The sequence below is a fragment of the Fukomys damarensis genome, unplaced genomic scaffold (assembly GCF_012274545.1).
Source record: "Fukomys damarensis isolate Sample0158 unplaced genomic scaffold, DMR_v1.0_HiC HiC_scaffold_16, whole genome shotgun sequence".
Classification (NCBI taxonomy): domain Eukaryota; kingdom Metazoa; phylum Chordata; class Mammalia; order Rodentia; family Bathyergidae; genus Fukomys; species Fukomys damarensis.
In genome coordinates, this window is record NW_022900928.1 from 23,530,530 (window position 1) to 23,542,032 (window position 11,503).

General features: G+C 42.8%; 1 protein-coding gene across 1 annotated transcript; it reads left to right on the plus strand.

Moving 5' to 3' along the window:
• Positions 1–97: 97 nt before the first annotated feature.
• LOC104870033 (tripartite motif-containing protein 5) lies at positions 98–7,214 on the plus strand. Its single transcript, XM_010635428.2, has 7 exons — positions 98–106; positions 364–459; positions 1,050–1,280; positions 3,988–4,010; positions 5,128–5,228; positions 5,734–5,760; positions 6,006–7,214. Exons 1-7 carry the CDS (start codon positions 98–100, stop codon positions 6,548–6,550), a joined length of 1,032 nt encoding a protein of 343 aa, XP_010633730.2. The 3' UTR covers positions 6,551–7,214.
• Positions 7,215–11,503: the final 4,289 nt, after the last annotated feature.

Consider the following 11,503-nt stretch of genomic DNA (forward strand, 5'->3'; position numbering starts at 1 on the left):
GAAGAGTTCCTAGATCAAAGTAAAAATCACTCTACCTTCTACTAGAAGGATGGAGAGCTGATGTGCAAGAGCAGCCCTGATTCCCTATTTCAGCAGAATGAATGACGTGGGTTCAAAGCCAAGCTCTTTACTGGATGTAGAATCGAGTTTGTCTTCCAGGACAGAAAGAATCAGTCTAAACTTGGTGAAGGAGACAGTGATTTTATTACTCACAGAATTACTTAGAGACAAAGAAGACATTCACTTGCTCAGTGTTGGTAAACTCAGGTTTCTGGTGACATCAACCAGATTCATCCACAGTTATCCGCTATCCAGGTGCTGAGAAACTCGTAGTTTCATTCTGGCCTGATTTCTCTCTCCTAGGAGAAGCTCCACAAAGTGCTGAAGAAGCTGATGAAGGATGAGAAAGAGTTGGAGAAGTTGAAAGCTGACATCGAAGAAGAAAGAACTTCCTGGAAGGCAGGAGAAAACAACTCTAAGGGTGTTAGCCAGAATCTGGCGGGATCTTGGGAAGGAGATCCCTTCTTCTTTGTTCTCAGGAGTCATCTGATGAGTCTCATTCCTGCTTTCCCTTGTGGGAGAGCAGGCAGGAGAGTGGCTGTCACTAATGAGTGCAGCTGGTTGGGGGGAGCTGTTCACACTGAGTGAGGCTGGGGACCCTGGCCAGTGGATGCCGTCCGACGTGACTGCTGGTTTTTCAGACTGACTGTACTGGGGAGAAGATATTGACAACAGGCCGTGATTCTGACTTCAGTGGTCACCTTTGGCAGAGAGTTCACAAGTGGAGTGCGGAGTAAAGCGGGGAGGTGTGGGTGTCCTGGAAACTAAGCCACACCCAGGCATCCCATTTGGGTCAGGGTGAGCCTGGGTGATGTTGACTTAAGGTCCTTGATTTTAATGGCAGGGAGGGAAATCACAAGAGAAGTATGCTTCCCTAAGAACTTCTCCTTTCTACTTGCCTTCCCCTGAGAACTCCCTGGTAAAAATAATTCTTTTTCAGGCTTCCAAACTCAAGTGACTGAGTGCCTCTCTCTTTCTGCCCCCTGAAGAATCAAATACAGTGGGAGACAGAAAATGTCCAGACGGTGTTTAAACAACTGAGAGTCACCCTGGACGCTGAGGAGAACAGGCACCTGGAGAAACTGACTAAAGAGGAGGAACGGATTCTGAATAGCCTGGCAGAGTCTGACAAGGAGCTGACCCAGCAGACCCAGCTGGTGAGAGAGCTCATCTCAGATGTGGAGCGTCGGCTGGAGGGGTCAGTGATGGAGAAGCTGCAGGTAAGACTTCAAAAGCCGTTGCAGCATCTGAGTTTCAGGAGCATTGGAAAGCATTTCCATCTCTCCTGTGTTCCTTTCCTTTCCAGTGATGGAGGTAAAGTTCTTTGGGCTAGTCAGTAGCTCACTTTGGAACCAGTTCAGGGGTTCTGGAAATAATCGAATGTGTGTATGAAAAGGGCAAATCCCATTTCAGTTATTACGAAGTGCCGTGCACCAATTAAATGTTGGAGGGAAGATCCGTTCTATCCAGTGTGGTTTTAAAATTGCCCGTTTTCTAAGCATTTGCCAAGCATGTTTTCATGATTCCTGGGAATCCCTGGTAAACAAAGGAACTTCAGGTTGCAAAAGATGTTCTACTTTCCTTTCTACAATAAATTGAGACATTTTTCATTTAGTCCCAGAAAAAAACTTACCACAGGCTAGTATACTTTTCCTTTAATTATTCATTAAAATTCAGCAGGAAAATCAGGTCATGCGTATTTTTCTTTTCATTTTCTTTGCTTTTCTATAGAATTATAAATTTTTAAATAGTATTACTTCTCTCAAGTTCATTTAGATAATCTATACTTCTTAAGTTAGATTTGGGTAATACATGTCTTTGTAGAAATTAGTTCATTTTGTCTAAATAGTGAATTTTCAGGCATAGTATAAGTATAATTCTTTTTTTTTTTTTTTTGGCACCAGAGATCGAACTAGGGTCCTTGTGCTTAATTCTTTTTATTTCTCTATTATGTTAAGTTGATCTGTCAAATAAAAATTATTTATTATTATTATTTTTTTTTTTTTTTTGCTACACGGGATCGAACATGGGTCTTTAAGCTTGCAAGGCAGGTGGCAGAACCACTGAGCTAAATCCCCAGCATAAAAAAAATCACTTATTGTTATTGCAGATAGCAAGTTCTTTAAAATTATGCATGCATTTTGGAATGTACAAATGGAGCCAGTTAACTTATTCACTACACAGTTATCTTTTTTGTGGTTACAGCAAAGTCTATTTTCTGGCAGTTTGTAACAATATAATACATTGCTACTACGTATGGCCACCACGTTGGAAATGAATTTCTTGAAGCTATTCCTTCTTTCTGATTTACCTTTTCAATCTTTTGACAAATATCCGCCCATCTCTCACCCACGCACCTTAACTCCTCCCACTGTACTTCCTGTTTCTATAAGATCAACTTTTTTTTTTTTTCTACTGGTTATTGAACTCAGGTCCTTGTGCTTGTGAGGCAGGTGGAGGAAGCACTGAACTAAATCTCCAGCCCTATAAAATCAACTTTTGTTCACTCCACATATTGAAGTGTTCACGTGATCTACTATTTTTGAGGGCCTGGCTCATTTCATTGACATACAACGGTCCAGGTTCATCTATGTTGCTTTAAATGCCAAAATTTCAGTCCTCTTTTTTTAAACTAAAGAGGATTACACAGTATATGTACATAAGTCTTCTGTCCAGCAGGATCCACATTCGCATAGGGGATTACATACAAAGTTGAAGCCAACTTCAAGCTGTCAATAGTTTACATGATGGACCGTATGCACCTCTTCTTTTCATATGTGCATGTCTTCAGCATGTCCAGAATCATATGTCACTTAATCCTAGCCTAACAACTATATGCAGTTTCTCTGTTTTAGCAACAACACACTTGTGTTTAATGTGGTTACCTGTTGTAATGCAGGCCAGGTGCCATCCTGGCTCAAACTTTTTGTTTACTTACAAGAGATATTCTCATTTCTTCCAAGTCTGTATCAGGAGAATCACATTACCTTCATGCAATAGGAATGCGGTCCAGATAGATTGAAACTTGAATTTTGTGAACAAGGTAGACCAGATTCTGAAGATAAGTTTGAGCTATAAAAGTCAGCAATTGCTGTAGTTAAAACTTACTATGACAGACCCTTTTTACCTCAAGACATAATTTTGTTTGGTTTATGTCATATTAATATGAGTCTACTTTTATGGAGAACAAAACTACGTGTGTGTATCTGGACCCATCTCTTGGCTTTCTTTTGCCAAAAGTTTTATAAGGAGGAAATGAGTTCGGGGGAAAGGACACCAGGTGCAAACCAAGCTCTGTGGACAACGATAAAATGAGTAGATGATTAAAACCAAGAAGGATGTGGACTAATACAGACTGGAATTCTGGGTGACTATTATGATTTGGGAGTGTGAGAGAGAAAGCCTCATGCTTGGCATTAAATAGTCGACATCCTGTTTTCCTGTCCTTGTGGCTTCCTCATTCTTGTATACATTAAACTGCATTTAACTGAGAAATCCGAGTAAACATAGACTTAGAAACAAGCTCTTATACACATACATTTAATTTAATGAGAGGATAGGTGCATTTTAGTTAGCATGGAATGTGAGACGAGATACTTGTTGTACTTATCCCCTCAGCGAAACCTGTGTACAGTAAACCTTTTCTGGAACTATAGGTCATCCTCGATTCTGCAAATCCTGCTCATCCCTAGAAAATAGCAGTGTATCGTTGCCGGTATCTGTAAAATAAGTGGGCGAACCATGTATTATTTAAATCATCTTACAGGTAGCCGTGGATGGTTGGCTTGAGTGTTATGTTTACTTTCTGTCTTTCCGACTGGGCAAATCCCCATCCTCAGCACGTTAGGGGCTTCTGGAAATGTGATAAAGCTTTGTAAGTGAGGAAAGTCCATTAATTTTAACTCATGCTGTTGTGTTTCTCACTAGGAGGTGAAGGACCCCATGGAAAGGTATGTGTGGGATGCCAAGGACTGACATTTTGTGTGAGGAGAGATTTGTAGTTATTAAATCAAGGAGTGTTCAGTGGGAATAGAACATTACCCAGGTCAGGAAAATTTAGACGTGGTGCTACCTGAACTCCTTGTCACCAAGCAGAGCTTGAGTGTTTTATGACTATGGAGAGGGGATCAGAATGAACCCGACTGTGTGCAGCGATTTGGGTGTGGAGCCAAGGTCTGGAGCAGTTGCACTATGAGAATTAGGTGTTACAATATCATGCTCGTCACACACCATTTATTCACTGTGGGTCCACAATGACCGCTAAGCTTTGGAATTGATAGCTGCTTGATATTTTTATAGATGGAATATATCTTCTTTACCAGCCATCAGGGATTGTCCATTGGGATAACCGATGTTTCTCCTGGAAGCGGGAGAGATCCTGTCCAAAAACACCCGAGTCTGTCAAACAGAGTTGTGGCAGAAGGGCACACAGTTGGTCCACCTTGATCGCATCCTCCTGGAGAATTGGGAAGGGCGTCCTCCTCCTCTCTGCACCTGGGTACCTGCCTGGCAGCCTCAAGCTTTTCCAAACACATGGAATTCTAAAATTCCAGCCAGTAACAGCTTGGCGTTCCTTTGCTAAAAGTTTGTAAATTCCCACAGAAAAACGGAAACGTGAAACCTCAGATGTTAGAGGACCTTGTGACTGGTACAGGCTTTGGAGTTTTGGGTTCTCCGGTCGGATTTCTACCCTTGATACGTTCCAGACACCCAAGAGCCAGATTTTGCAAATTTTCTTACTGATCACTTTCTCAGGACCCACACTCATGGCAGTGTAATTCTTGTATACGTGTTTTGTTTCCTCAATTTTGGGCAGGGGTTTGCTTTTAAAGTCCTTAAGAATAGAGAAGCTGTGCTTCTGATTGTTATGTTCAAGGCCTTCCCTGCTTCACACAGAGTGATTGAGAAGCCAGATATATTCTTTAGGACTTGAAGAGTTTACCTCGTCCCTTCTCAGGATCCCCAGGGAAGAGAGTTCAAGTGCAGAAGTGAGATGCACTGATAGGTGTCAGTGGTGTTGGAAGGACACAGGGGTGAGAAGTGGAGTTCACTTTATTTCCTCTCTAGGAGTAAGTCGTTGACTCCGAAGAAACCAAAAACTTTTCCCAGGACAAAAAGGATGGTGCTCCAAGCTCCCGATCTGAAAGGGATGCTACAGATGCATGAAGGTGAGCAGCGCTGAGTGGGCACTGTCCTACACGCCTGCCTGTCATCCTTGCTCCTCGGGAGGCTGAGGCAGGGAGATTGCAAGTTCAAGTCTCGCCTGAACAATTGAGCAAGTTGATGACACTCTGTCTCAAAGTCAAACTTAAAAAGTGTGGAAACCTACTCAGTATTAGAGCACCTAGCTGGCAGACACAGTGGGTCCGGGGTGTAATCACTAACACCCCCCAAATGGGAGGAGAGTGGTGAGTGAGGAAAGCTTGGCTGGGTGTGTGGCTGGGGGATCCTAGAGAGGGCAGGACTGATGAGGAAGAGACAGCAGTGCCTAGGGCTGGATGGAGGAGAGAAGGGAAAATGTCCCTTCGGGCGATGGGATCACATGGGGAACGAGCATTCGTCCTTGGTCCCCAGTTCACCGGCTGGTCATTGTCCCCTGCCTTCCCCCAGACTGGACAGGAAATGGGTGTCTCGTTTGCTTGAATTTAACGCCATACATTTTTGTCATTTCAGAGCTGATGGAGGTCCAACGCCACTGGGGTAAGGGGAAATCATAAAATCCTAAGCCACCCTCTCCTCCACATATTTCAGAAGTTATTTGTCATGTTTGGAGACCCATGTGTCACCTCCCAACACACACACGTACAGCATGTCTGCACATGTACTACCCCTGCTTCTGGCTTCTGAGTGAAGCTTCTCCACTCCTTTCTCAGGATCTTCCCTGGAATCTTCTCCTGACATCACACATATTATGTCCCTCACACATCCTTGTAATTTTTCAACAGTTTCCGTGACATTGGCTCCAAGCAACAATCGATTCATTGGCAATCGTGCATTTTGGAGAAATGGTAGACTTATACAAGCAAATGATCTTTTCCAGACATGGAATTCTCACAGTGGCTTCCTGGGCACCCCAGCTATCACATCAGGGAAGCATTACTGGGAGGTGGATGTGACTAAGTCTTGTGACTGGTTCCTGGGAGTAAGTGAGGGAAGGTACCTCAACACCACATTCAAGGACAGTGTTTCATGTTATCAACCTAATTCGGGCTACTGGGTCATAGGGCAGCAGAATAACGATAACTATAAAGCTTTTGATGAGAGTTACACCTCTGATCCCTTGACCTTGGCCCTTTCCCTGACTGTGCCTCCAAAACGTGTTGGAGTTTTTCTAGACTATGGGGCTCGTACCGTCTCATTCTACAATGTGACAAACCATGGCTTTCTCATCTATAAATTCTCCAACTGTTCCTTTTCTGGTAATGTTTTTCCATTTTTCAGTCCTAGGATGTCTGTAGTACCTGTGCCATCCTGTGAGCCAAGCGTTTGAACTTTCTTCTACCCTCTCTCTCTTCTGTGCCCCGCCTCTAGCTGAGGTGTGCATGTCCTGCCCCCAAGGAGGCCTGCTCCGTTTTCACCGCTTTGCCTGCTGTCTCCTGCTCTTCCTTTTGGGGCCTTCACTCACAGTAGGGTGTACAAATGCTCTGGTGCCATGTTCTTCCCGATAGCTCATTTGCTCAGGAGAGAATCTTCATGCAGCCTTTCTGATACTCTGAAGGGATTGACTGATTCCTCATTAAGAAAAACCACTGTTGAGGTTAACCACGGTGCCAGATCTTTATAGCCCCTTTGTGTGGCACTGATAAACGATCAAGGGAGGGAGGGGCATTTAGCTCAGGTTCTGCCTCCTGCCTCACAAGCACAAGGACCCGAGTTGGATCCCTGGTACCTCCCCCAAAATAATAAGGGAAGTCTTCAACCAATTTTCTGTGTATTGGAGACTATATATATTATGGAGATTTCTATGTATTGTGCGTAGGAGTTTCTCAGGAAAGAATGAGCCCTTAGCAGTGCAGTATGTCACTCTGACCAGGATGCTTCTTACTCATCCAAGGATGAGGAAGATAGTATCATCATGGAATGCAGGGAGATTAGATCTTTTGCAAATGGGATGGGACTAAGAGGTGGAGGCAGGGGGATGAGAGAAGAGAGGAAATTAAAATGTGTTATGTATATGTAGCAACTCCCCATGATGAATGTAACGTTACATACTGCAAACGTGCAAATAAAAGCAAACATTTAAATTAAGAAAATGAAAGATATCTTCAGTGGTATATACTAAGAATAGAGATCTAAGTTCACATCCCTTCTGTCTGTATACCAGCCGTATAAGTTTTTAAAATATTCTTAAATATTTGTTTGTATTTTCTTACAACAGTTTTGGTTTGAGCTGATAACTTCGATCACTCTGAGAGAACAAAGTGAGTTTTAAGCATCCACCGAGTGTCTCATAACTATCGTAATAGTTGAAAAATGTAGGAAGTATCAGTGTCCCACGAAGCAGGTCGTGCAGAGGGGAACTGCAGTTGATCTTAGAGAAGACTCATTTCTAGGCCCCAGATACCAGTGTGCCGTTCTCAGAACCACTTGTTTTGCTGTATACATTTTTCCTCACAGTTCGGTGGGGCTGTGTGTGTGTAATTCTGGAATTAGCACCCAGTGGTCCCTGTAAAATATACTGTGTGGGATTCAGATTACAATTTGTTAAAAAAATGGATAAAATAATAATGATGAAATTTCTCGCGTAGCATCGTTGTAAACACCAAACAACAGACTTTTTAGTTACTCATGTTGTCCCTGGAACATCCAGCTTGGTATCTAAATTTTTGACTTATTCTCATTTGACTAAAATAAATGATTTTAAAGCATATGTATCAGTTTGCTTGCAGAAACTTTACCCCCAAGTTTTGTTTAAACAATAGAATGTGCTTAAAAATTATAAAAATAAATGGCTGGGTTTGGTGGCTCACAGCCTGTAATCCCAGCACTCAGGAGGCTGAGGCAGGAGCATCACTGTGAGTTCAAGACCAGCCTGGGCTACATAGTGAGCTCCAGGTCAGTCTCAACTACATAGTGAGACCCTGTCTCAAAAAACCAAAAAAATAAAAAATAAGAAAATAAAAATCAGAACCAAGATTGATTATGTAAAGGTACACATTTCCAACAATGAATGTCATTGTATTGTATACATTAAATACATCAATAACATTAATTTTAAAAATTGCAGATTTTTTATTAGTAGTAATTTGTAGCCTGTTTTACTAACTTCATGATACTAAAACTTTTTCATATTTCTACAAAATTTCCTTTCATCAGAAGCCCTTTTCTGTATCTTAAAATAAATGTAATTAATTAATTAATTGTATCTTTTATAGTATTGGGATGGAACCTATGGCCTTCACTCTGAGGTACATACTGCTACACCCCCAGCTGTTTTCCAGCTTTTGTTCTGTGGTCCCTTCTCGTTATGCTGCCCAGGCTGAACTGGGACTTGTTACACTCCGGACTCCAATTCCCAGAAATTGGGATTAGAGCTTGTGCCGGGGTGCCAGAGCAATAGAGTGTTTGTTCTGCACGGTGATACGGGCAGTCACAGCACATCTGGAGCATGTCTCCACAGCAGTGTGTGAGTACTCTGTGTGTCCTGGTTGCCTTTGGTCTTTCATTGAGATGGAAGTTTGTGGTATTTCACATGAATGGGGAAAACGCCTGTTGTCCTCCTTCAGTGAAACAGAAGCAGAATTGTTCTGCAGTGAATACAGTGCTGGTGGGGTCCTCTTGCATGTTTACACTTTGACCTCCATCTCTTCCTCAGCTGACTTGTAAGGTGGAGGAAAAAAAGAAACAGTTGCATGCTTTGTCAAGTAGTATCTGTTTGGATCAGTGCCTGGCCACTAATATATCCCAAATTCTGAGTCTTCAGGTGCTCTTGATGGAGAAGAGATTCCAAGGTGGATATTGTCAATCCGTGTGCCTGTGCAGGTTTATATGCCCACACCCCTACCTTAGCACTCTTATAAAGTTTCTCTTACACCCCACCTTCCTGTCACCCACTGCAAAGGTGACCTTGGCTCTCACTCACCAGGAATAGTCTGGACTATCTTAATTTATTAACACGTCAGTGTCTAAGGGCATTGTGTCTTCTCATTCCCTGAAATACCTATCTCCCAGTGCAGAATGAAGTGCACAGTTACAAGGAAATAAAGATCTGAAGTTGTATACATGTCACACATACCACAGAAACATACAGAGAAATACCCATTTTTTAACAGTGGCTCCTGTCACCAGAAAGGGAAATCTGCAGAAGAGAATATAAAGTTTATGAATGCTCCTAGCTTCACTCCCTTTTCTGTGTGAAAGGCTGAGGCATCAAAGACTCAAAATTCCAACCGATACCATCTATGGATCAGTTTCTCCCTGTTGTCCAGTGCCAGGTCCATTTTCAGTCCCAGCACCCACTCACTACTCCTTTACTTACACATGCATATGACTCATATAAATTTCCTCACTGTCATGCTGGGGTCCATAACACTGTCAATCACAGTCTTTTGTGTAAAGACAATAACAAAGTTGTAGTTCCATGTAGTGAGAGACAACTGTTCTGTACACAGCAGCACACAGTAGCCACTTTCGAAAGATGAACCTGTTGGTGGTGTCCCTGTACCACCTACCGAAAAAAATAACTAAACATTTGAATTGAATATTTAAGTTTGATATGATTGAATATCATTGAGGAACCTAATTAAAGAAAGTAGGAAACAAGGAAATAGACTTTGTGGGGATGAGAAGGGGATCTACAGATGGGGGAAGACAGAAGAGAAGGAAAGGGGAAATTAAAAATCAAGATTGGTGAGCCGGGCGTGGGGGCGCATGCCTGTAATCCCAGCACTCGGGAGGCTGAGGCAGGAGGATCACTGTGAATTAGAGACCATCCTGGGCTACACAGTGAGTTCCAGGTCCGTCTTGATTTCAAAGTGAGACCTAAAAAAAAAAAAAAAAAAAAAAAAAAAAAAAAAAAAAAGAAAAGATGTGGTATGTATTTTTACCAGTTCCTCAGAATGTATTGCTTTGGGGGAAATAACATTACTTCCAACCTGTTAAATATCAGATACACTGAGTTTTTAGGTTTTTTTTTTTATCGCAGAATGAATTTAAAGGAATAATAGAAGTTACACATAGGAAAAATTTGTTGAGGGAGAAAGCTCCTGAGAGATGGGGAGACCTGAAAGTGGGTTGCTATGGACCCCACTTCACAGAGGAAGTTTTTAAGAGCAAAGTCACAAAGTGGGTATAAGGTAGATCAAAACTATGATCAACCGATGAGACTACAAGTATAGCCACATAGGCAATACTGATCCACTGGGGAAACAGGTCACGAAGCAAGTGTACATGGAAAGATTAAGGACCTTTTTAGGAAGCAATAGGAGGCCTTGATCACCCACCTGGTGACTGATATCTGTGTAGACTTTATTGGACAAGGTGGTACCAATTATAGTATAATTTTTAGTTTACCGCTTACCCCTCAGGGAGGTATGTAGGCCTGGTCATTCATCTTTATCTTAAAGCCTGGCCTTTGACAGAAGTGCCGTTAGCCACAGTTGTAATGAGTTTTTATCTTTTGAACTGACTCAAGGGCCTAACCTTGTCTGACTGCCTATAATATTTTTACCTAACTTAGCTGTCTATGATAGTATGCATTTATTATGTATCACAAGCATATTTTTAAAAATTGGAAGAAGGAAAAACAACTCATGATCCTCCTACCTCATTCTCCTGAGTGCTGAGATTCAGGCATGGAGTACTGAGCCCAGCTAAAGAAATAGTTAGAAAAAGAAATTTTTGAAAGAATATAATAGTAAATTAAAATACTAAAATAAATTTTAGCAGGACCAAAGGATCATTTCACACAGATGCAAGCAAGCAGAAGTTAGCATATGGCGAGCCATTATGGTGAGCCTTGACACAGGCACGGAGGTGCTCTCGCCCATAGCCACGGGCGAGTTCAGCTAGTAGCAGATGTAACCCATAATGGTCGTTATTGTTTCCCTCTGGAATGTGTGGGCGGTGCCCTCGCTCCCTCGCTCCCTCGCTCCCTCGCTCCCTCGCTCCCTCGCCCTCGCTCCCTCGCTCCCTCGCTTCCGTGCAGCCCTCGCTCCCATGCAGCTGGAGAGTATAAAAGGAAGAGGTTCAGTAATAAAGCAAGCAACTGAAGAAGAAAGGTGCCTCCCGTCTCTCTGTCCTCATCCTTTCAGGTTTAGGACCTGCTGGCAGGATCCTGACGTCGCGGCTCGCGACAAGTGGCGCCCGAACAGGGACCTGAAAGAATGAGGATATGCAATCCCGGACCCAGGTCGAAGGTAGTGACGGTGCTCCGGAGGACTGACCGCTGCGCCTGATCCACGCAGTAAGTCTACCGTTCACTTCATGAACTCCGGACCCAGGT